The sequence below is a fragment of the Mauremys reevesii genome, linkage group 1, assembly GCF_016161935.1.
Source record: "Mauremys reevesii isolate NIE-2019 linkage group 1, ASM1616193v1, whole genome shotgun sequence".
Classification (NCBI taxonomy): domain Eukaryota; kingdom Metazoa; phylum Chordata; order Testudines; family Geoemydidae; genus Mauremys; species Mauremys reevesii.
Genome location: NC_052623.1, coordinates 139,753,626 through 139,776,642, shown reverse-complemented (window position 1 = coordinate 139,776,642; position 23,017 = coordinate 139,753,626). Strand labels below are relative to the sequence as shown.

General features: G+C 43.3%; 1 protein-coding gene across 1 annotated transcript in view; it reads left to right on the top strand.

Annotated features, from left to right (window-relative positions):
• ACE2 (angiotensin converting enzyme 2) overlaps positions 1–22,481 on the top strand; it is a 39,693-nt gene extending 17,212 nt beyond the window's left edge. The window contains exons 8-18 of the mRNA XM_039496600.1: positions 769–938; positions 2,562–2,788; positions 3,524–3,668; positions 7,021–7,119; positions 7,944–8,066; positions 8,380–8,552; positions 10,157–10,215; positions 16,581–16,681; positions 20,339–20,455; positions 21,711–21,905; positions 22,364–22,481. Coding sequence (XP_039352534.1) covers positions 769–938; positions 2,562–2,788; positions 3,524–3,668; positions 7,021–7,119; positions 7,944–8,066; positions 8,380–8,552; positions 10,157–10,215; positions 16,581–16,681; positions 20,339–20,455; positions 21,711–21,905; positions 22,364–22,481 — 1,527 coding nt within the window. The remainder of the gene's footprint in view (positions 1–768; positions 939–2,561; positions 2,789–3,523; positions 3,669–7,020; positions 7,120–7,943; positions 8,067–8,379; positions 8,553–10,156; positions 10,216–16,580; positions 16,682–20,338; positions 20,456–21,710; positions 21,906–22,363) is intronic.
• The last annotated feature ends 536 nt before the right edge of the window (positions 22,482–23,017 follow it).

Sequence of the window (23,017 nt, the reverse complement as noted above, 5' to 3'; positions counted from 1 at the left end):
CAATGTCACCCAGATGTCTATAGCAGAGAAGGGAATTGAATCTAGATCATCTGTGTCTCAAGCTAACACCCTCACTGGACTTTCCTACTCCCCTTAATTTTAAAGCCTGTGACTTTATGGCTTTACTCAAAGTCAGGCTAATAAAGAGCTCCCCCTACTTAGAATAAGTAAAATTGCAGAATGAAATTCAAATAAAGGTTTTTAAACTAATTTTCAAGTACAGTTACGATCAGATAAGGGACTCTAAAATCAAACCCTTTTTTACTCAGCTCTGTTGTCTGTCTGTATTCTGAGTTACAGATCCAATTTCCCTTTCACCTGGTTTTACAACACTGCCACTCCACTGCCTTCAACAAGTTACTCCTGACTTACACCACTGAGAGGGGAGAATTGGACCCTATATCTGTGTACATTTCTGACAAAACTACGTTTTTACTACTTTTCACTCCTGTTAATGCTTTTCTGTTCTGGCTCATGCATTATCAATAGACTAGTTTTGACTGCAGAAACCTGATTATTGATGGTGATCCATAAGCCAGCTTGACTCAGCTCCCGTAGTGATTTTCAGGACTGGCAGTAAGCTACCCACTTACTTGCAAACTGTAAGACTTTGATTTGAAGTCATTGAGATATAATAAGTATGGGGACTGTGATGCTGTTTTTCAGAGTCACTTTTCAGAATAGAATCTGTTCTACTGGACTGTGAGAAATATCTAGCCATAGAATGATTGGCTAATATTATAAGTGAATTCTCATTGTCTGTTTCAGAATTGGGATGCAACAAAAATATTTAAGGCTGCTGAGGATTTTTTCATCTCTGTTGGCCTCTATGGAATGACTGAAGGCTTCTGGAACAATTCTATGATTACAGAGCCTAACGATGGCAGAAAGGTTGTTTGCCATCCTACAGCTTGGGATATGGGAAAAAAGGATTATAGGTACTGTAACGTTTGTAACTCTTTCCTATGGGTGCTCATAGAATCTTCACATTTCTCTTCAAAGATGTAAAAGGCTGTTATGAAAAAGGCAGTGATCTCTTGTTCTCCAGGTCTAATAAGGTTAGGACGAACAGTAATTGGCTTAGTTTGTAACAAGAGAGATTTGGGTTAGATAAGTTGAAAACACTTTCTAACTAGAAGTCATTGATATAGGGGTGAAAATTTCTAGTCCTGGACCATCTACCAATGTAATTTGGTGGCAGTGAAGGGAAGCCACATTTGAGGGTAAAGAGAATAATTTGTCTGGTGGGGTTTTATGAAATAGCAGTTGTATGAAGGTGCTTAGAGGTGTGAAACATCAGGAGTAGCTTTGGGTGAGATGGATTAATGAGCAGAGTCCAGGGGAGGTGGTCCAAGATGCATGATACATTCAGCTCATCACATGCTTCCCCCATTTAGCACACGGATGTCACTATATGCTGTATGTACTTTGTCCTTAAATGACACTTTATAAACATTAAATAGTGAGGCCTCAATACCCACATGAGGTGAGCAGAAATCATCATCATCATCATCTCTATTTCGCACAGGGGATAACAAACAGGAGTTAAATGACAGAGTCTGTGGCAGAGAGGAGATTAGAAAGCAGGTCTCTTGCCTGCTATGCCTTATGTCTTATTCACAGATCATAATGGTCCCCAGGCAAATCGTGTCTTAGCTACCCCAACTGTAAAATGTGGCAAATGGTGCTTATCCATCCCTATAAAGTGTTCTGAGATCAAGAGATAGAAAACTGCTGCCGTAGGTGGGTACAAAGTACCATCTACAGCAGGAAATAGAGACACAGAAAGGGTAATTAATTTGCTTGGAAGGAGCTGTGTTCAAGTGGATTATACAGAGGCTTAGCAGAGAAAGGAAACCTGAGTGTAAAGATTTTGGTTCCAAAACCAACTTTCTGTGACTTGGCCATGTCCTTCATGTCATGGCCTCTGTAGCTTCAGAGATAAGCTACCTTTCTCCCCCAGTGTTGATGTAATTCTGTGCCACACCTCACTCAGGGCTGTGTTCAGTTTGCACAGTCCAGCTAGTCAAAAGGGTGCAATAAAGCCTTAAATCTCCATGTAGCAGCAGAAGTGTTAATAATACATATTGACAAAAAATGAATGTGTTCAACGTGTGTCTCTACGTGTCTAAACACTCAGGCTAAAAAGAGTTCTATATGCATAGCCAATTTTTGTTAATTTCTTACTGTATTATCCAACCAACTGTGTAAACTTGGCAACAGATATTTTCCTTAATAAGCACTGTTAATGTGCCAGCTTTCAGAGTTCAGCCATTTTTTACTTCTCTGCATACAAAACGCATGGCAATATTCTTTTTACCTCTGCAGAATTTAATAATAGCCAAAAGAATTTTACTTAAAACTTTCCCCAAAAATCACCTTTAGGAAGGGATCAAACATAGAACAGACCCAAAAGTGAATGTTTTAGAAAACGATGAACATGAAATACACCAGGGGGTTAGTAAGTGAGTTATCTAAGCTGTTTTGCATCTGGTACCAAGCAAATGGTATAACTCTGCCAGTGTCTTTATTTAATTTAAATGATTTGCATTGGAATGCAGGATCAAGATGTGCACTAAAGTGAATATGGATGACTTCTTGACGGCACATCATGAGATGGGGCATATAGAGTATGATATGGCATATTCCAACCTCTCTTATCTGCTAAGAAGTGGAGCTAATGAAGGATTTCATGAAGCAGTAGGAGAAATCATGTCACTGTCGGCAGCTACTCCAAAGCATTTGAAATCACTTGACCTTCTAGAATCTACTTTTCAGGAAGACAATGGTAACTAATAAAAATGTATTCATGCCATATTTTGTAGCAGAGTATGAGTAAGTTTGTAAAACGAATGAGTTACTTAGATGCTTTTGAGAATTCCATCTCAGTTACATATCACAGTATGTTCATTTCCAAAATGACTTCCTGAACCAGGAAGCAGTTATTTATAATTTGATGCTACTGCAAGAATTTAGAATTGGTAGTTCTTCACTACCTTCGTAATTGAATAATTATTGAGGAAATCTTCACAGCACAGTAAGGTTAGTGGTGGTCCTTGTACTTTGTTTACATAAAGCTATGCAAATCTATATCAAAATGTAAAGGGCTGCTTTGTCCAACTTCTTCACAGTTGATTTGTCTGACTTGTCCAGTTGAATATTAGATGATGAAGATGAGCCTAAATCAAATCCCTCAATCCAAAATCCTCCAAAATTTAGATTAGGATTTGGATCCGAACTCTTGAGCCCAGGCCCGTCTCAACTAAATAAATACAACAAAATAATGTTGCAACAAAAGCCACAGGGATTATGAATGTTTAGAAAGTAGAACTGGAGCAAAAAGAGAAAAAAATGTACAAATTTGCATAACAATATCTTCCTGGGTTTCTTTGTTTTTTTTGTGTTTCACTAAAATTTTCTAAGCAGATGTACTCATTAGCTATGTATGGTGAAGGAAGCAACATTAGTAGCCTGGTCATGTATTCATCATCACCTTAACAGTTACATTGTGCTCTTTTTTCAGAAACGGATATCAACTTCCTACTCAAACAAGCCCTCACTATTGTTGGAACAATGCCTTTTACTTACATGCTAGAGAAGTGGCGATGGATGGTATTTAGAGGTGACATTCCAAAAGATGAGTGGATGAAGAAGTGGTGGGAGATGAAGTAAGTGTGGGGAAACAGGAAGAAGAACTTTTGGGAAAGAGGGTTTAAGGGATCATTCAGTTTTCATTTTCAGGAGTACGAGAGACATCAGGGAAGTGGAGGGGAATGCCAAATTATTTAGCAAAAGTAAACAGATCTGTCAGAGTGGCACTGAAATGCTATCCACTGGTAGATGATGTTCTTGGTCTTCATATACCTGTATGGACTAAATGTCTGCAGTTTCAGAGATTTGGGTATGCTGAAATAGGTCTGTCTCCATGGTACAGTTTGGGAAATCAGCTCTTCAGGAGGAAAAAAAGAAGCTATATTTCATCTCCACTCCAAAGGCACAGCAGGCAAGAGACCTGCTTTCTAATCCCATCTGTCACAGACCTTTTAACTTCTCAGTGTTTCACAGTTACCCCACGTGTAAAATGGAGCTAATAATGGTATTCACCTATCTAATAGGATCTTGCTCAATATCACTAATGCACTTTCTGGGACCTGCTCCCAAGCCCATTCAATGTAATGGGTGTCTGTCACAGGGTTCACAACTCACCGCTGTGGAACATGTAGCTCATGACCAGTCTGATGCTCTCTCGTTTGGTGTCTCACCCTGTGGTATCACTCACACTCTTTTTCTGGAGTCAGGTTACTTCCTTTTCACCATTCCAGGTGCTCCCTCTTCATAGCTTGGTCCTTTGGCCAGGTCACTATAGTCCTCCTCTTCTGGGGTATCAAAGTCCCATTGGATGGCTGTCCTAAGCCGTCTTCTGCTCCACTGCCCTGTCTGTGCCACTTCTCCAGTGGCTAGGAGGGAACCCAGGCCTGCCCATTAGCCCGGGTACCAGGCAGGGATCCTACAACCAGTGGCCAAGGTTGGCACTGTCCAAAACCTTGCTGTTCTTTCCCTGGGCTGCTTCCCACTTTGTTTCTGTCAGGCTCCTTTTCCACCCTCTTTTGGGTATGCCCATCTCCTTCCGTTTTGCACCGCATGGTGTCTCTCTCTCTCTCTCTTTATCTCTCTCTCTCTCTCTCTCTCTTTCATCAGATTACTCTCTCTTTATCACCCAGGGTATTCCTTTTTCATGGCTTGGCCCTATGGTCAGGTCACTATAATCCTCCTCTTCTGGGAGATCAACGTCTCATTGGATGACTATCCTAGGCAGTCCTCTTCTCCACTGCCCACCCTGTGCCACGTCCCCAGTAGCTGGTAGGGGAACCCAGGCCTGCCCATTGTGCCGGGTTCCAGCCCAGAGACCCTACAACCAGCAGCCAAATTCTGCACTATCCAAAACCTTGCTGCTGTTTCCCTGGGCTGCTTCCTACTTCATCCCTGTCAGGCTCCTTTTCAGCCCTCCCTTGGATATGCCCTTCCCTCAGGGCCTGAATCCCAGGGCTTCAATTCATCCCCAGTTTCCTCCTTTTCCCCTCTAAGCGCAAAAGGTGACTAATAGCCTTCCCTACTGCAGCCCACCTCTTACTTTCTCCTTCCAGGTTTTATAGCAGTTTAGCCTGGGCTTCATCATCAATTAGAGGTTTTCAACCCTGACTCTCCCCCAGGTGCATCTTGTCACAAGGCTAATTGGTCTTTCTCTCTATTCAGGCCTTGCATGGGGTAGACACCTCATCATGGTGTCTTTGGTTCAATGGGCTATGCAACAGATGAGTGGTGTGTGAAGCCAATTGATTGTGGAATATTTTACAACAATGATTTTACCTTTCCTACCCCATCCTAACATAAATCCTTTGGTTTTTTAACCTTTTATGTCAAAGGGCCATATCCTGCTATTCATTTTGAAGCAGTGCCACCATTGACATCACTGTGAGTTCTGTGGTATTGATCTCAAAGGTAAAAAAAAGTTAGCCATGTTATAAACTCTTTCACAGTCCAACATTAAAACATAGATACTTAGGTTTGGAGTTTGGAGTTTTTTTTACAGAAGCCTTGGTTTTACTTAGTTCCTTAGCAAACACCCAAAAGCATTCATTCTAAAGTTGAAACACATGGAAGAAGAATAAATTAAAACAAGTAGTTATACTGAAAATGACATTGAGTGATATGCAAATTTAACTCAAACCTTTAAAGTTTCACTCCATTTGGAGGCAAACTATCAGAGTCTTCTATTTGTAGAACAAACTTTCTTTGATGAAAAGAAAAGGGTTAATTTCACTTTCAGTCATGTTGGGTAGAATGCGTCCTGTTTCTAACAAACACACAGACACAAGGTAGAGGAGAGATGGGACAGAGAAGGTGAGGGAAATATGGCTTTTGTTGATGTCTTTGGAACACTGGAAGGCTGGTGTGTCACGAATGGATGCTTTGTCTGGCAGGCCATTCAGGGTACCTGTTGCTTGGACTGTGGTTCACATTCCGGTCAGGGACATAATCTGGTTGGGTCTTTTCTCCTTAAACAGGACAGGATTGTGGTCAGCTCATCCCACTGTGCTGATGCAATGCAGTTGATTTCAGGATCTGATGAAAAAACAAAGACTAAGAGATAGGATAGGAGGAAGGGGGAGAGGGGGAAAACAACACAAGAGGAATGGAACAGAACAGGATCTTATGTGCCTTTGCAATTCTGGCAATTAAGTATCCACACTGATGTGCTGAGGCCTGGATGTCATGATATGATTTCCAGGACTCACAAGTGAAAAACAAAGTTCTTTGAACATTTGCAAAGCCTAGTGGCCTTCCTCTCAGGAAGAAAGTCTGGTCAGCTCCTTCTATCATGGGGTCAGAGAAGATGAGAGCAGACTGGGATACAAGGTGGAAAAGGAGGTGAATTTTTTTTCAAAGTCTTTTTTTAAGAAACCCCCCAAGGAGAAAAGTGAGCAGCATAGTTCATCCCCTTTTATTTTGTCCACCAATTAGGCCAAATATCCACCACATCAATTTTAGCTCATTAATTTCAGACAACACCTCTTCTGTTTTTACAAAGCATCATTTCAATAGTCCTTGAGTGATATCAGTCACCTCTTTTTGTTTGGACTAGTCTAGTTGCTCTGCCTGGTTTTCTTGCATTTTTTTCATAACATTTATCATAAAAAAACTGTTTACCATGGTTAATTTTCAAACTGGCAAAAAGTCATAGATTATTGTGACATTTTCACTCACTTCTTACATTTGAGTTTCCAGTCAAGGTTAAATGTTTAGGTCCAATAGTCCCATGCACAGTAGTTCCATGCACGATCAATAGCAGTTTAGGAGCCTAGTTTATTTAGCTTTGTTATGTCTGTATTTGGAAGGTAAGGGAGATGCCAACAGTGATGACTGCTACAAACAGCAGCTGTTATGTGGAAAGGTCAGTATATTTTTTTCTCAAGAACTAGTAATGGAAATGCCTCTATTTTTCTCTCCCCCTATCCACAGGCGAGCAATAGTGGGTGTGGTTGAACCACTGCCTCATGATGAAACGTACTGTGACCCTGCTGCTCTGTTCCATGTGGCCAATGATTACTCTTTCATAAGGTATCCTTATCATCATCACTTAACTCCTAGATGACAAGCAACTGTGTGCTAAATACTTCATTAGAATGTTAAGGCCAAATTCTTCTTTTGGTTAGGCCCTGGCCTTAAGGCCTCCTGAAGTCAATGGGAATCTTTCCACTGACTTCAATGGGCTTTGGATCAGGCCCGCAGACTAGTTACATTTGTAGGGCCGGATTCTCACACGCTGCAATGTGACTGGAGATGCCCAGTAGCAATTCCTTGCTGTGCAGAGAAACTTTCTGCACAGCAGTGTAATGTTGGTGGAGATGGCTCTGTTGTTTCCTATGCCAGCTGCCTCTCCGACCCTCCCCATAAGGGGAAGGAGGGAGCACCTTGGAAGTCCTTCACTGGAGTCAGGTTCCTAAAGAACCAGAGGAACAGGCCCCTGAAGGATCAGTAGCTAGAGCCAGTGACATACATTAGGGATGCCCCTAATGTACAGCCCTGACTCAGAGAGCTGCAGCTGGCTCCCTGGGGGTCCTCCATCCAATCAATCCCAGCTGTGCTCAGCTGGAGTGGAGAATCAGAGTCTCTGCAACCCCACTTACTCCAGCTAGGGCCCATTGTAACAGAGAGCACATCTCGGCTTTTATGCTGTGTTTGATTTTGGCATTTGAACATTATCAGGATGTTAGGCCCAGCCCGTCATTAGTGTTTTGTCTTTCTCTCCAAAGTGCCCAGTGTCACTAGCAGGAGGGGTGATCTAAATTGCGGCCCATTCCAAAGGGCAAGGCTATTTGCTGCTCCAGTGTGAGCTGGGTAACACAAAGTATGGCTTTTGTTCTTTTTTTCTTTTCTTTTAGATATTACACAAGGACCATTTATCAGTTCCAGTTCCAGGAGGCACTTTGCAAGGCTGCTAGCCATACAGGTCCTCTTTACACATGTGACATTACCAATTCCACGGCAGCTGGTCACAAACTGCGGTAACAAAGCACACAATTTGTTATATAAAAGGAGATTGAACATAACAGGGCCAAATTCATCCTGGCTGTAAAGCCACTTAAGTTACTGAAGCCAATGGGGTTACACTAGGGATAAACTTGGCTCTACATTAAAGTCTGTTTCCTCATGTAATTCCACTGGAGTTATGCAGACTTATACCATCTGAGGATCTGACTCATAGGGGTTTAGTCTCCTATCAATGAGAAGGGAATTTATTTGTATTAATATGCATGTGTACATATAATCTGTGCACAGATGGAACCTAGCAATAATTTTTGATCCTTCCATACCCAGGGACATGCTTGTCTTAGGGAGATCACAGCCCTGGACCCAGGCACTAGAAAGTATAACAGGAGAAAAGAAGATGAATGCGACACCCTTGCTCCACTACTTTGAACCCTTGCACCAGTGGCTGATAAAGAACAATAGTGGCAGATCTGTTGGTTGGAACACATTCTGGACTCCATGTGCGTAATGGTTTTATATGCAATTCAGAGTGCTTGACAATACAACTGCTCCTCAACCTATGCCCCCTTTCTCTTTCCGCAGTTGTTGAATCTGGCAGCTGGGAGAGGCAACAGGCATATTCTACTGCCCTGGGACCCAGCAGTAAGAGTTGCTCATGCAAAAGTGCATTGACTTCATCACTCCCAAAGCTGGAGAGTCAGCATACTCAGGGATCACGGTGGCCATCAACCACCTGTCACAGCTTTACCTGATTCCCAGAAACTGAGCACTTGACCCTGATAATGAATTATTGACAAAGGGCACTTTAAAAAGCTTTTTTACACCGGCAGTGCCAAAAACTCAGGATGGATAAACAGAATGAAGGGAGAATAGTGGTTTGGGTTTGTAGGTACTGATCAGTATCAGCTCTTCAGTTATAACCCTTGCTTGAGACTACTGAGCATTCTTCACATCTGCCGGGCTGGTGAGAACTCATCTAGACTTTCGGTCATGAGAGCTGGAACAGCAATCAGGCTAGTGTGACCAGATGTCCCGATTTTATAGGGACAGTCCCGATATTTGGGACATTGTCTTATACAGGCACCTATTACCCCCCACCCCATGTCCCGATTTTTCACACTTGCTGTCTGGTCACCCTAGATCAGGCTCAGGGTGGGCAAACCAGTTTGAAATGTTAAATGTCATCTCTCTCTGGCTCTCCATTGCTGGCCATATCAAAAAGGGTGCCCAAGAAGTGGGAGGAGGAGTAAAATGCTTTATTCAGCCCCGCATCACTACATCAAATGCTGAAGCACACGTGAGACACACACCTGTAGCCAGTCAGGATGGGAGAATGCAGCATATCCTAGTGGCTGAGAACAGTGTTGTGTCTGATACTCTTATTAGCCTAAGGAGGGTAAAAACTATCAGTAAAACAAAATCACCTCATCATCTCCAGGGCGGGTGCAAGGATGTTTCGCACCCTAGGTGAAACTTCCACCTTGTGCCCCCACCCCGAGCCCTGTGGTAGCTCTCCGCACCCCCTGCCGCCCTGAGGTGCCCCCACTTCGTGGCAGCTCCCCCGCTCCGCCCTGAGGCACCCCCACCCCACGGCAGCTCCCTCCAGCCCAGGGAGCCGTGCGGCAGCTCCCCCCCAGCTCACCTCTGCTCCACCTCCTCCCTGAGCACGCCGTCGCCGCTCCACTTCTCCCGCCTCCCAGCTTTGCAGCGCCAATCAGCTGTTTGGTGCTGCAAGCCTGGGAGGGAGAGAAGCAGAGTGGGGCGGCGTGCTCAGGGGAGGAGGCAGAGCAGAGGTGAGCTGGGGCGGGGAGCGGTTCCCCTGCGTGCCGCGCCTCCCCTTACTTGCTGCAGGCGGCCCTCCCCGCGCCCCCCTGCCCCAGGTCCCTCTGCCTAAATGCCGGCGGCGACCGGGGCAGCTGAAGATCCAGACGCCGCAGTTGCCGCCGAAGGACCCGAAATATCGCCCCCCAAATGCTAGTGCCCTAGGCGACCGCCTAGTCACCTAATGGGTTGCACCGGCCCTGGTCGTCTCACTTGCTACATAGTAGCTTTATGGAAAAGACTTTGCAGTTCTGACGCAATGCTTCTTTTCTTTTTAAATCAGATTCTAGCAATGCAATCAAAGTGAGGATCAGTCTGAAATCAGCACTTGGGAACAATGCAGTGAGTAAATCCAGATCAGTGTAATCATTCTGTTGCTATTTCATGTTTTGTTTAACAAATCATAGCTCAACATGGAACTATCTAGCTGAATTCTATACAGGAGGATTGGATGCTTTCTATTACAAACAATATGACTGCTCTTTCTAGCAATTTGTTTGCATTTTTTATGTCTTTTTTTCAGGCCCCGATAAACCTTGCAAACCTCCTCACACCCTCCTCCCTGTCTATGCTCCAGCTCAGATGCCCAAATGTCCTGACTGTTATGTTTCTGGAGTGCAGTAGCTAGTAAGCAAAAGATGGTACTTCCCTTAACATCGTGCTGGAGGACTGGCTCACTGCTAACTCAGCCAATCTGCCAAGGCTGGGCATTTGGCTGCAGATTTGCTCCTTATTCTAGATTTCCTTCTTCATGTTACTCTCAGTGGAACAGTGCACAAACCCTTCCTTCCTGTGAAAGGTTGTCATTGCTGTCAAAGCATAAGCATTTTTCCAAGTAAAATTGGGTCATCAGGCAGGTGCTTATTCCTTATGTATCCAAACACTCAAATTTGAAATTCAGATGAAATTCAGGAACCTATTGGTCTAGGGAGGTTACACAAATGTGTTTTTATTTCTCACACAAACCCACACTCTTTCAGTTCTGTCACTCTCTTGCATGCAGGCCCCAGGAAACTTTTTTTTTGCTTCCTGTCCCCCTGAGTTGAATTAGATGTCATTCAGAAACATCACAAAAAGGCTCCCATATTGCAACACTTTTATTAGCCATTATAGTTAATGGTTAACTTAACACCATTTTATTCCTGGTTTTTGTCATCATGTTCTTGTGTTGTGCAACTGAGTGGCTGTAAAACAATCATTTACAGTACTTAATTTGAATGACTGTAAGATATGGTCCCAAGCTATAAAACAAGCACATAAACATTGTCCACTAAATACATTTCTGTGCTGACACTCCTTCTACACAAGTAAAATGATTCTGCAACCTTGTAGTTCAGCAAGGGATCTTGGTAACATGTGCTAACTAGTGTGTAGGCATGTTGGGAAGATTCCTACATAGGACTTGCCGCAGCTCACAATGGGACACATTCAGCAATACAATTCAGCTGCTTTGTACTGCCCAGACATTGCAAAGCAACCCAAATTCCCGTTTAACTGGTTGGCTATGCTGGGTTTACCACTGTTTTGCATCACCAGAGCAGCACAAAATAGCTAGAGAGTGTGCAAGTGAATTTGGCCTAATAAGTACTAATTTGCAGCAATCAAGAACATTAGGCTAATATGGAGATACACCTCTACCTTGATATAATGCTGTCCTTGGGAGCCAAAAAATCTTACTGTGTTGTATTGAACTTGCTTTGATCCATTGGAGTGTGCAGCCCCCCAGAGCACTGCTTTACTGTGTTATATCAGGTGGTGTTATATTGAGGTAGTGGTGTATATGTATCTTATAGAGCTAGAAGGGACCTTGAAAGGCCATTGAGTCCAGTCCCCTGCCTTCACAGCAGGGCTAAGTACTTTCCCTGACAGATTTTTGCCCAGATCCCTAAATGGCCCTCTTAAGGATTGAACTCACAGCCGTGGGTTTAGCAGGCCAATGCTCAAACCACTGAGATGCCCCTCCCCCTGTTGGGGGAGGGGCCCCTCTGATTCAAACATGAAGTAATGTATATTTTTTCTGAATGAAGGAACAACTTCACAGTATCTTACAGGTGCTTAGAAGTGGGGCTAAGTACACAGCAAACTGCCTGTATTAGAGCATCTCATGGTCACAGCTGTCAGAGAAGGCGTCCTGTATCAAGTCTGGGATTGACTGTGCAATGGAAATAGTGTAATGTGAGCCTGAGAGTGACTATGGGCCTAATCCTGTGCCCATCAAAGTCAGTGACATCACTGCTTTATGTCACTGAGCACAGCTTCAGGCCCCATGCTAACGCCTGGGTTAAGCCTCTAGCCATCTCCCTTGTGTGCTCCATGGTCCAATCCCACAGCCAGGGTAATTTAGTGTAGCTCAGCTGAAGTCAGTGGAGCTACTCTGACTTACACTAGCCGAGGGTCTGGTTCAATAGGGTTCTAGGAGCCTGAACAGCCTTAGCCAGCTGTTGTGCAGTGTAAAAGCTCTGCTTCTTCTCGCCTGACAAGCCTGACTTCTGAATCCTTTCTAAATATGGCAGCAGCTATATTGTATTACACCTGACACACTGGTGCTGTTACAAGTCCAGGAAAGATTGAGGCATTCCCTTTCAGTTACGGAAATACTACAAAGTTAACTGAGGCACAGTGGATTTTGTGAAAAAAGTAAATTGAGAATCAAGTATCAGAGGGGTAGCCATGTTAGTCTGGATCTGTAAAAGCAGCAAAGAGTCCTGTGGCACCTTATAGACTAACAGACGTATTGGAGCATGAGCTTTCGTGAGTGAATACTCACTTCGTCGGATGCACCCACGAAAGCTCCTGCTCCAATACGTCTGTTAGTCTATAAGGTGCCACAGGACTCTGCTGCTTTTATAAATTGAGAATGAACTTCATTGTCTGTTTACTACAGCTTATGTTAAAGAAGCAGCTTGTTTGGAACAGCACATATAACTTAAATCTATTGCACCTAAGCATCTGTTTAGAATGTACTGATGTCTCAGGCGACATTGATGAGGTAGAGACACTTGCAGCTTTGCTCTAGCTGTGACGTTACTTTACTAGAGTGTCTGAGAGAGAAAAAAATATATTTAAAAGACTGCCAGGACCAGTCCTTTTGAACTCAATTAATTTCTGCCAACTGCAGACAAAATATTTCATAAACCATTTAATATGAGGATCTGTCTCTTTTTTAAAAATTGACTCCTTTTTAAATGTTAACCAGAACCACTCTGTCAGCATCTTCTGTGCGATCACACCATAAAAAGCTGAAACACAAACTGGTAGGTCAGCAGCTTGTAGACAACTAAATGTATTTTAAAATGGAAATTTCTTCTAAAATTAGAGACCAAACTTACATTTTCTCTTACATAGCACATGAGATCTTTGTTTGAATACTTTTCTGAATGAAAACATCATAAAATAGATTTTATAGAAACAAGATAGATAATTAAAAAGCTAAAGGAACTGCTAAATAGAACTCATCAGGAAACAGATTTTTCCATACTGTGAAAATTTTTAAGATTTCCTAAACATTCATCCTGAAAACCAAAATTTTGACATTTTTTGCAAAACAAAATTTGAAAAATAATTTATTTTCAGTCAATCAAAATGTTTTGTTTGGATAAATCTGAAATGTGGTGGTTTTGATTCTGGCCCTTTTTTATTTTTTAAATTTTTATATAAATAAAGTAAATTTCAAAACAAGGTCATTTTGAATTACAAATTAAACCTTTTTGTTCTGAAAATGTCAAAACAGGACATTTTGCCATTTTCAATTTTTTTTTAATTTCTAAATGAAATGTTGAAATTGATACAATTTCATGAAAAGAAATCAGTTTAGTTGAAACAGCATTTTGCAATGGAAAACCATTTCAACAAAAATTTTCCAACCAGCTCTATTGCCAGATATGAAAAGCGGTGGTTGTGGAATCAAACTCTGTTAATACACTGGGTTCTTTTAGGGGGTGGAAATAGATATTGTAGAGTATAAAGGGGCAAAGGATGAAAGGAAAATTAGAAAAAAGCAAACTCAGTGGCATGATGGACTAGCTCTAGCTTTTTTGCTGCCCCAAGTGTGGCGGGCAGGCTGCCTTCGGCGGCACGCCTGCAGGAGGTCCCTGGTCCTGCAGATTCGGCGGCTTGCCTGCAGGAGCTCTGCCAGTCCCGCGGCTTCGGTGTACCCACCACTGAATTTCCGCTGAATCCATGGGACCAGCAGGGTGCCCCCCACGGCTTGCTGCCTCAGGCATGCGCTTGGAGCGCTGGTCCCTGGAGCCACCGCTGTGATGGACTGTGGTGGTAGCTACAGGAGAAAACAATGCTAACTCCTATGAATGCTTAAGTAAAGGCACCAATGTGTGTAGTATCAGCTAAATAATGAATGTACAATATACCAGAGCAGAGATAGCCCATACAGGAGCTATCTCTTTCATTAATACTAAGGGCCAAATCCTGGGGTACTATCTTTGCATGCTCAGCACACCTCAGAAGGAGGTGTTTGTGGGCAATAGTGGCTTTAAGCCACCTTTATTGTCCCGTAGGGCCTGATCTGTAGCTCACTGAAGTCAGTGCAAAGACTTCATTGGCTTCAACGGACTTTGGATCAGAACATTGTCCCTCTGGCTGCTGAGCACTGAGCCTGTTCCTGGAAGTAATGTAGATTCAAGTCAGTGGAGCCGTGCTACACTATACTTGCTGAGGAATTGGTCTACTGACGGTGTCTGAGTTTAGAAGCAGCATTTCCTTCTGTTCTAGCTGAATCCACCATTCACTTCCATGGAGCTAGGCTGACATATACCAGCTGAAGATATGGCCCAATGTGTCCTCCTTTTATGAAATTCACTGCAGCAGGAGATCAGAGAGTTAAAAAATGTAGCTGTATTTTTTAAATTGCTATTATATAAGGGGTATCTAGAGTTTTATACCATGGCCATGAGCCTCATATCAGGGCTGGATAATATTACCAATAATAACATTTATGGGCATGCATGCCAAGATATAAGTGTAATCAAAGCTCTGGCTTCAAGTTATAAACTGATTGCTACAGGTCAAAAATGAACTTTCCTTCCACGTACACCATTGCACAACTGCGTAGGATACATTCTCAGTTATTGCTGGGTTTTTCCACCTGCACAGGGAGGGGCACCTGCCAGAGGTGAGATATTTAACTTGATGCACCACTCTCTGTTTCTGTGTTCCACTGGAGTTAATTATCTGACTTATCGTGTAGTTTGCTATGAAATATGACATACGCTCTGCCGTTTTTGAAATACTTGTCTGGTTTGGGGCACAAAAATCAATACATACCTTATGCAGAAACATCGCTACAAAGAATTCTTAACAAGAAAAATACAAAGACAAAAAAACCTCAGTCTCCTACTAAATGACTTGTTTATGTATAAAATTATAGAATAGAAACCAGTGTCTAAATCAGAAAGTCCTTTCCCAGACAAAAGTCCCAATAACTCTAGTGGCATTACTCCTGGGTAAAGAATCCACAAGAGCTAGGATTTGGCCTCTCATTATTTTAAGCAAAAAAAATAATCTTTTCAGCTATTATGAACCCTTGTGTTGAAATGGGACAGACGTTCCTCGTGCTATTTGTGGGATTCAGTCGGGACACAAAATAGCCTTAGGTGATAAATAACCTAAAATGACAGAACTTCAGATAGATGACAACACATTAAAAGATGGTCAGGTTCAGAGGAACAGCATCAGCTGTGGACTAGATATAGGACTGGAATCCAGAACCCCCTGCATTCTGGGCTTGGCTCAGCAATTGACTCACTCAGGGTATGTTTATATTGAGATAAAAAACCTGTGGCACCCCCTTTCAGACCTGGGTCAGCTGAATCAGACTTGCAGGGCTCAGGCTGCCGGGCTAAAAGTTGCCATGTAAACATTCAGGGTTGGGCTGGAGTCTCGCGTCTGATACACTCCCCTGTCCCAAGGTCTCAAGGCCCTGGCTCCAACCCAAGTCTGAACATCTTCATTGCAGTTTCATAGCCCCACACTTTGAGCCCTGCGAGCTCGAGTCAGCTGACCTAGCTCAGCTGCGGCCATACCACAGGGCTTTTGTTGCAGTGTAGATGTACCCTCTGGGAGCTTCTTCACGACACTCCATAGGTATCATTTTCCCCATTTGTAAAATGGGGAATCAATCACTTATCTATCTCAAAGGGAGTTATTAAGATTAATCAGATATTTGTAAGTCACTTTGGGCATGTAAAGTACCTTTGTACATAAGTAAGTGGTGAGCCAAGACTTCCATTGTTCTGCTCGTTTTGTTACCTCATTCTCCCGCAATGTTTGTCCACCTCTCATGTGCTGCCTAGTAGAATGTCTATGAGCTCTATGGGGTAGGGAATGTCTTCTTTGTTACCTTCTGTACCGCTCCTAGCTCAATGGAGCCCTGAGCCATGACTGGGGCGTGATCCAAGTCAACACATTTTGAAAAGAAAAGTTGTTCTGAAATATTAAAATGAAAGAATTTTTTTGTGGTTTTTTTTTGGCAGGGGTATGTTTGGTTTTCAACTAAAACAATTCGGCAGATTCAGCACCAAGTTACAAAATGTTTTGATCAATCTGAAGCTGCATTTTCTGGCAAAAAAAATTTGTCTAGCTGTAATTATAATTACTACAACTGAAGCAGTATTTTCAAAGTAATTGCTTAATGCGCTGTAATTTTCAGCATAATTATAATCTCTATTGAAGGTCTGTTTTTTATATTGTAGTACAAATGGGATGAAAATGAATTATATTTGTTCCAGTCATCAATTGCCTATGCCATGAGGAAGTATTTCTCAGAGGTCAAGAACCAGACTGTCCCATTCCAGTGAGTTATTTTGTTTGACTATGCATGCGGTGAGCATACAGTACTGCTTTTGGTTCAGCAGGGATATGTATTGGTGGAATTGATTGTGATTTCTGTGTAATGTAGCTGGAGGAGGTCTGGTGGTTTCATACTAAAGGACATGAGGGCATTGGCTGGTCATAACAGGGGAGCCACTTGCTTTGCCTCATGCTGTTTAATCTTCAGAACTTTTGACAGAAAGTAAAACATCACCCGTGCAACAGTTAGATGATATTTTATTTTTGGATGCGGTAGAACACTGTAGTTTACCACTTACTAATGGTGAGATTTTATCATGAGAACAGCTGCCCAAATGCTAACCTGGGAATATGGCTATGATAGCCAAAGAACAGAGCAATAGAGATACCTTCCCTAGAGGAGAGACATTCCATTAAAACTAAAAACTGAAATTATATAAAATACTAGGCAACAATATTCATATCAGATACATGATGCTGAATAGCCAAGGGATTTTGGACCCACAAAATGTGAGTCAATTGATCTGAATGAGTTGAAACGTCTCCCACAATAAATAAATGCTACCCTAATCTAATTTCATTTAAAAATAGACAGTCATTTACTAACATAGGCTATGAACAGAAATAGATATTTTTACAAAAAAAGTATTATTCTTGCTAAGTCTCTTTGAATGATTTTTAGATAGGCCTCTTTGGATGATTTTCTGAGGCTATCTGCCTAATATATTTGATCACATTTATAGCACCTCAATCACCGTTATGTCTAAGCTAAATTCTCAGCAGGGCCTAGGTGCAACCAAATGCTAGTTTTTATTCTCTAGTTCAAAGTGCAAGAAGCTGAGCTGGGCAACCCTTCTGTTCTGTGCTTGGCCAGGTGCTTTAAGGCAGGGGTTCTCAACCTTTTTCTTTCTGAGGCCCCCCCAACATGCTATAAACACTCAACGGCCCACCTGTGCCACAACAGGCTGTTTTTCTGCATATAAAAGCCAGGGCCGACATTAGGGGATAGCAAACAAGGCAATTGCCTGGGGCCACAAACCACAGGGTGTCCCGCAAAGCTAAGCTGCTCAGGCTTCACCTTCAGGCAGGGCCGGTGCAAGGATATTTTGCACCCTAGGCAAAACTTCCACCTTGCACTGAACCCTCCTCCTCCCCCCGTAACATCAGTTCATTGAGGGGCAAATCCCAATGAGCCTTTATAGACCCCAGGCCGCTCCCTAGACCAGGTTCCCCCCTCCCCACCCCCTGAACTCCCCTGGAGGGTGCACAGCCCCCCTGTGAGCCCTCCCTGCCCCACCCTGGCAGCCCCTGCCCCGAGTCCACTCACCGGCTTTGCCGGGCTTGGCGGGCTGCAGCAGCTCGGCAGGGAGGAGCCGCCTTCTGGAGGCACTGGAAAGCCAGAGCGAGCCACTTGCGGTGGCGGTGAGCCCCAGCCATGGAGGAGCTGGCGTGGCGCAGGGGGGCAGCAGCCCGGCAAAGGCAACAGTGCCGCTAGCAGGGAGCAGCCAGGCCCCCGCCCCTCCTGCCCAGGCTGCGGCCTAGCGCCCCCCCTCCTGGGGGCTCCTGCAGCAGATGCATGTGGGCAGAGGCCCCTGTGCACCCCGCCGGCTCCCCCCTCGCCATGCTTGGACTCTGCGACTCCCGGCAGTGTGAGCCACCGCCACCGCTGCCCCTCCCAGAGCAGGCTCCGGGCCCCGCGCCCCGGCAGCGGCTCACATGCCCGGGAGCCGCAGAGCCCGAGTGGGGAGCTGGGGGGCGCTTGGGGGCCGGCGCCCACATGCATCTGCTGCAGCCTGCAGGAGCCCCGGGGGGGTTAGGGGGGTGCCAGTCCATAGCCTGGGCAGGAGGGGCGGGGGGGTGTGGCTGTTCCCCACTAGTGGCACCGCTGCCTTTGCAGGGCTGCTGCCCTCCTGCGCCATGCCAGCTCCTCCATGGCTGGGGCTCGCCGCCCCCACAGGCCAACGCTCTAGCTCTTTGGTTCCTCTGGAAGGTGGCTTCTCCCTGCCGAGCCAGGACACCGCTTTTTGGCACCTCCAGGGCCTTCTTTAGGATTTATGGGGCCCTATGCAGTATTATTAAACTGGTTCCCCTATGCCCCACAGCAGCCTGAGCTTGCAGCCCCGGGGGGTTGGGGGCAGAAGGACAAGGCAGAAAGAATAACAAGGCGCCCAGCCCGCCTCACAGTGGCAGAGAATCACAGTTTCCCGCAGAGACCCCTGTACCCTCTCCCTCACGCAGAATGGGCGTGCAGAAGGTACCTAATTAAAAGCTCACAACTTGAGAATAAAAAATGTCGGCCACAGGTTTTTGATATGCCCTGAAGTTTGTCAGGCATTTATCTGCAAAAACTTTGTAGTAAGGGCGAGTCAGCTGTCTTGCTGAATACAACATTAAATATTATGGAATACATGATGCAGCTCTTCTCTGTTTTACATTTTCTTAATCCAGATAACTACATATTTAACTCACTGAAACAGACATTATTTTAAATGAATCAGTCACCGTGGTTTAGTGTGATCATAACAATGTTCATTGCTTTTAGAAAAAGGGAACACTAATTTATTGTGTGTGATCTCCATAACAATACACATGTTTATGAAATTCCACCAACTTTAAAAAATATGTTTCCAAAGATTTTAGGCATAACAAATGATTGTATATCTTACTAAGGTACTGATTTTGCTGGAGCGTTCTCTTAAAACTAGTTCATCAGATAGTCAGAAGTAAAGAAAGAGAAAGTCTTTGTCCAGCTATCTGGTAGCAAAAGGCTGTTGTCCCTTTAAGGGCTCTCTTCAAGGAGGGTCGGGGGGCATGAAGGGAGAAATGGATGGACAGAAAGGACAGGAAGACTTTGGAAGTATGTTTTTTTACTATGATAATTAAAATGTGTATTTTAGGTAAGGGTGGTCTTTTGAAGAATTTATTTTAAAACCCATATGTCTGAATATCCAAGCATTTAAGGCTAAAGATGATTGTGCATCTAAAAATCTAAGCAAGGATTTTTTAGAGATGTGATTTTTATAATCTTCACCAACTCACTAATGAAATATTTTTAAAGCAAATTTTAAACTAAGGTCCTGTAGAGTAACATGTTCTGAGTAAAAGGCGAAAGATTTATACGATCTGGTTGGCAAATGCCTGTTAAATGGCTTCATTACCCTTTGAATGGCTCTTTAACAGTTTCAGTGTTGTGCTAATAGGTCTGGCAGGCCCTGTCTCGGCCCTGGGCGTCCCCAACCACTTGGCACCCTAGGCGACCGCCTAGTTTGCCTAGTGGTTGCACTGCTTGGGCTTGGGCAGCAGGGCTGGACTTTGGTTTTTTGCCCTGAGCCCCAGTGAGTCTAATGCCGGCCTTGTTGGTGGATCCCCTGAAAGCTGCTCGTGGCCCCCCAGGGGGCCTCGGACCCCTGGTTGAGAACTGCTGCTTTAAGGGATTATGCCACTGGGTGCCTCAATCCTGGGGCAATGCATCTGTATCTAGTAACACAAAACTGAAAGCTCAAGTGTTGACAAAAATACCTCTTTCAAGCAATGGACCCTTAAGTTGTGCTGCTAGGTGTTGTTTGTAGGTATCGTGGATGCAAGATTTTCATTCATGTGATTTTTATTTGGGGGTATCTCTTTAATCCTGAAACTTTTTTTAAAATATATTTCCCACCAGGAGCACAGATATCCACATAGAGGCTGAAACACAAAGAATCTCCTTCTATTTTACTGTCATTATGCCTGATAATACCTCTGACATCGTTCCCAAATCTGAGGTGGAAACAGCCATCAGGTGAAATTTTGCTCTTAGAGGAAATAACATGAAAGAGGGTTGGAGCCATATAAATACTCAAATGACTGAGGGAGGTGTTATAAGAAAGTGTGACTCAAAACTAAAATAAGGGAAAATTAGGATGAGAGAAATTGTCATATGAAAAAAGATAAATAGCCGGTCTAATATGATGTTGTTTTCAAAGCAGCCAATATAAGGCGACACAGAAAAGTTGTGAAACTCCTAGAATACATTGAGTTGCACTGTACTGTGCCATGGAGAAGGTACATTTCTCCAACCGAAGCTGGTGACTAGCTTATGCTCTGAACTTGAAGATAGATGACCCATGTAATTTTAACCTAACTAGTGTAAGTTCAGGTGCTATTTTTAGCAGGACCTTCAGGATGATATGTTAGAAAGAAAGCCAGGTCTGGGAGACTGTACAGAAGAGATCAAGGATGGAGAAGTAAATTTGTGATACTACCACAGAGACAATAAATTAAGCTGTGTGAATAATAAGGTTGTGGATGATACAGAGAGAGAAAAGAAGAGTGGACAAAGGACAAATCCCCTAGGAACTTGCTGGGGAGAACTAAAAACCAAAGGGGAGGTGCTGATGGGTGGTCAGAGAGGTTGGAAAACTAGGAGAGAATATGGCCAAAGAAGTTATGGTTTCTTGCAAACTTTGTCAAAAGCAACTGAAAGATCAAGGAAGATCAAGATGCAGAAAAGTACCTTAGACATGGCCAGGAAAAGGCCCCTGGAGACTTTGGCGAGAGCATTTTTGATGGAGCGAAGAAGGCAAAATGCAGATTGCAGGGGATCCAAGAGGGAAACAGAGAAGGGGAAGTCAAGGCTGTGGTTGTATGCTGGGCATCCAAGGAACTTAGAGGTAAAGGGAAGGAGAGAGAGAGAGAGAAGATGCAAGTAGACAGTGGGGTCAAAGGGTTTCTTGTCTTGTTTTGGTTTGGCTATTAGGATTGGGGATACTATTGTGTACAGTAACAAATCTGAATATGTCAGGTCTGGTTACTACAGAAATTCAGGCATTCAGTTACTGTCTTTGTAGCAGGAGCAAATCTAGCATGTCTTGCTGCTGTATGCCTGCAGTATCATGCCAGAAAGAAAAATAGTTTATCACTCCAGTACTGAAGCAGCATCTTCAAGCAGAGTTCAACGGAAGTTTAGAATACCTAGATGATTATAAGGAATCCAAAAATATTTGATTTGTTTGTGTTTAATTCATTCCTCTGTTTGATTGTGCTCTTGATGGCAGAATGTCTCGGGGACGAATCAATGAGGCTTTCAAACTGGATGACAATACTCTGGAGTTTGAGGGTATTCTTCCAACACTGGCACCACCTTATGAACCACCTGTTACTGTCTGGCTAATACTGTTTGGGGTGGTCATGGGCATGGTTGTGATTGGAGTCATTATCTTGATCACCACTGGGCAGAGAGACCGAAGAAAGTAAGTAATATTTTAAATAATATATGCCAGCAGTGGAAGGCCTGGCAACTCAACATTATTGAAGCTAGTCCTGAAGATGGGTTTTCAGCAAGCCTAAATTGTTTATTTGGGTTCCAAGCCACCCTAATGCACTGGAGGAACTGACCTACAATATGCTTTGCATGTCTTTTTTTTTCATAAGAATTATTTGAACCATAATTTTGATCTGAAACCAATACAACAAAGATTGGTTCATTGATTTACAACTTATTTGTTCAATGGTACTTCTACCATATGATGCCATATGATGTACTGCCTCGTGTTCCCATGAAAGTCAATAGGCCCAGTGTAATTCGTTTTTGCAAAATGAGTCACATGAAATACAATATTTTTTTTACAATAGTCTCTTGTTAGAATCCAAAAGTACTTGATCAAAACAGAGGCTCAGCTCTATATTAACAGATTCTTTTTGCTTATAGGAGAAGAAAAGCAGGCACAGATGAATTAGTACAAACCAACCCCATCAACCCTGAACCTGAGGATGGAGAAGTCAATCCAGCTTTCGTAAAACATGAAAATCAACAAACATCATTTTAGAAAATAATGCAAATTCTCTATTTAAGTTTTTGTTTTCATTTTAGCTTTAACAACAATGCATTGGAAAGACCAAAATAATTCAGATGTCATTAAACATTATGGATTCTGATATTTTCAAGCAGTTGCCCATGTGCAGCCTAAGGCAAGTAAATGACTTGTTTGCCATCTCTGTGTTCAATCGGTGATGTACAAATACACAAGAGGTACATTGTGTGTAGCCCTTTCTTGAAATATATTTATCATATCACACTGCCACGCATGCTGCTATCCGTCAACCAACTATTTGCAATTTCTCTGTGTTTGCTCTATACGCTATTGCCAAAGGTTTTTAACTTAGCTGTTTCTAGACCATGAGCAGATATATAAGAAGAACTGAAAAAGAAAGTGCTTCCTCCGGATGACGATGAAGCTGTCCAACAAGAAGAAAAATCAGAACTTATCAGGAGAGTGAGCTGAAAAAAAGACCTCTTAGTCAGTGGACACACACTGAGCAGCTGAGGAACCTCAGCTTTGGGGGATGCAGTTTGAAATGACAT